General features: G+C 36.1%; 1 protein-coding gene across 1 annotated transcript in view; it reads left to right on the top strand.

Annotated features, from left to right (window-relative positions):
- Nucleotides 1-363: 363 nt before the first annotated feature.
- The window catches only part of LOC101851743, a 5,200-nt gene continuing 2,558 nt past the window's right edge, over nt 364-3,005 (top strand). Inside the window, exons 1-2 of the mRNA XM_005101385.3 lie at nt 364-694; nt 2,185-2,285. Of these exons, the coding sequence (XP_005101442.1) occupies nt 2,195-2,285 (91 nt within the window). The 5' untranslated portion in view covers nt 364-694; nt 2,185-2,194. The remainder of the gene's footprint in view (nt 695-2,184; nt 2,286-3,005) is intronic.

The following is a 3,005-nucleotide window of genomic DNA, read 5'->3' as shown; positions in this document are numbered from 1 at the left end:
GGGGGGAAGGAGAGAGAAAGAAAGAGAATGGAAGAGAAAATTAATGAGTCTTGTCCAAGGCTACAGGTGAAAGAAAATTATAGTGGTTCACATTTCGTTGACTCAGTACACCACCGTTATTTCTGGCCCATAATAAGAAAACATCCGAGAAATATTTGAAGCTCAAACAGTAAACATGTGCACAAATAATTGAAAGGCATAGTTGTCCAAAGATTTTTTTATTGACCGTCTCTCCTCCTTCCCGCCCCCTTAAACAAACGCCCACAAACTGAAAAAAATAAGTATTTGACCCAGCTGAAGAACCATAACTTTTTTATGACGCCCCGTTTGCTCATTAGGCTATAATTAACTTACGGTGTTTTCATAACGAAAATTTTCTGTGACGAAAACAGAGAAGAAAACGTTGCTTTGAACCACCGCCCAGGGGCTGTATATAAAGGAAAGCCGAGCGTTACGAAACGGATTAACTAGGACGAAGTTCTTTCTCCGTGTGGCTTGCTTATAAAATAACGAAACATCGCAGTTCAAGTGTATCCGTCCCTTGCACTTGCAGTGAGCGCTAGCTTAATCTACGACTACTAACAACACACCACAGCCGAGGCATAGAAGCTGTGAGCTAGCCTTGCCTTGAATCTACCTGTAGATCTATTATCTAGATTTATACAGTTCAAGTACAAGGTTGCAGAAAAAGCAGGTTGGTTTGTATTAGATCTAGATATCTAGTCTAGATCTAGTCTGTGTAGATTTCTACTAGATTTCTATATTATTAATTTCGTGTTTTTTTTCCTATTGTGTTTGTCACATTTCCGCAATGATTAATTAAGAATATTTTGAATTTTAGTTGCTTTGCTGTTGATGACGTTCCTTTGCTTTTCGTTGTCGACCAAATCTAGAATGGGCTTATATTTCTCACTCAATGCCGCTCAAGGAAAAGTTGATGGTGAAACTGAGCTGCTAATTTAGCCAATACAGATGTTGTAGTTGTCCGCCATGCCATAACAGCAACCCAGTAACAATCTCTACCGAAGAGAACAGAACAATCGTCAAAAGCTAGAAACAAAAAATAAAAAAACGCAGTTTCAAACAAAACAATAAATGGGCCTAATAGCTAACGTAGTTTAGAATTTAAATATTATGATTAATTAAAAATAAAGATAGATCTAGAAATCTAGATCTATATATGGGTACAGAGAGAGAGAGATTCGAGCGAGTTTATGCTATGATAGATTCTTGTATTTAAATTGCTCCTTCATTCAACATTTTAATCTCTCAAAATTTCAAAATCTTGAAAATAAAGTAGATTCTAGATCTAGATTTAGATCTAGATCTAGACCTAGGTCTTTGTGTTTAGACTTTCTAATTTAATGAGGTGCATCGATTGGTAAGCCTACCCTATAAAAAAGTAGATTTAGTTGACTTCAACCTTTTGTATTTTGAAACATTATATAATGCCCTGCCTGATTTGGAAGATTTTTGTGTTTCCTGAAAAACTAGTATTTTGACACCCACTTGGCAATAATGAATAACGAGGGTGGATAGATCTATGTTACATGTTCTTTGTGTGAAAAATGTTTGAACATAATTTCGGACGAAGGGAAATAACTCATGAGAACCTTGTGTTTCATCTAGTGTAGGCAGAATTATGTCCCTTGATGCGGGGCTTTCTATGCTTTTATAACAAGGGGACGTCATGTTTAAACTTTGTTATAATATACATGTGCCGCCAACTTCATGCTTGTCTCAATGCCGGCAGTATAAGAGGGTTTGATGGAGGTTTATATTATCTTAACACCCAAAATGCCCACTTTGCTATTTTTCAATAAAAATCAGTTAATTTACCACCCACACCTGGTCACAACAGGATACATTGTTAGTTTTTTGTAAAAATTTCTTATGGGTGAAAACATATGATTGGTATTGCAGAAGTAATAATGTAGTTGTCATGAAACTCAGATGGTCTTTACACCTCAAGGCATTAATAATTTCTCTTTTAAAGTGATAACTTGCTTTAATTAAAATTCAAAAAGTGCTACAAAATATGGTGAAGAATTGAATTTTAATATTAATTGGCAACGTTTCTTAATCAAGCATTGCTCTATTCCTTGTGCAATATAATCTCTGTATGTGATTTATTGTCTGATGTACACTTTTTCACTTTTCTTTTGCCTTTCTTTCTCCCCTCAGAAGTGCCAAAATGTGGTATCCGATATTGAGTGTGGTCAACTTGGTCTTCTCCATCGGCAAATATGCGATTAATGGACTGAGTGCCTCTGGACCAGATGGAAGTAAGACATTTTTTTTGTTTTTTACAGAAATAAATGATGCAGGTCTATCTGACAGTCTACCACAATAATTCGTTCAGCCTTAAGGTCTGCAGGGGGTAATTTTATATAAATCTTACTATCCCTCCCGCTCACATAACCCCTGATGCACTATTTTAAGAAATGGGGGGGGGGGGCAGTGTGAACATCCCTGGTCAGATAACAACCACCAACAAATCATTTTAGGTACAGTCAACCAATGACTTCAATGACTGTCCCAAGCCTGTATAAATCGCTACCCAAGAATTTCAATACATCAAGCTTTTCGGAATACAATTATTCAAATGTCTTGATATCGACTCCGAATAATCATATGATTTTGATAGATCAGATGGAACATTTAGTTTCTGGCGTTATGGTCTTAGAAACTCAAAACAGCCAAAAATGTCAAAGAAAAATAGAACAGAAACATCATGGTAGAACATCCTGTCCCCCACGGTTTTATGCAAAAGAAATTCTGAAATTATGCAAACAGCCCAAAAATGTGAAATTATGCGATTCTGTTAATTATAACAAAGAATTATGAAGACAAATAATCAGAAATTATGCGAAAAATTATCGAATTTTGTTAAATTATGCGGTGTGCATAAAACCTCGGGGACAGAACATCAGGTGAACTGGTGCCAGGAAAGTCTGTCAATTAGAAAAGGGATTCATGGTGTTGTATTGGGGTGGAGAGAGTTT

Source organism: Aplysia californica, unplaced genomic scaffold, assembly GCF_000002075.1.
Source record: "Aplysia californica isolate F4 #8 unplaced genomic scaffold, AplCal3.0 scaffold00281, whole genome shotgun sequence".
Taxonomy (NCBI): Eukaryota; Metazoa; Mollusca; class Gastropoda; order Aplysiida; family Aplysiidae; genus Aplysia; species Aplysia californica.
This window is presented reverse-complemented; position numbering and strand designations above follow the sequence as displayed.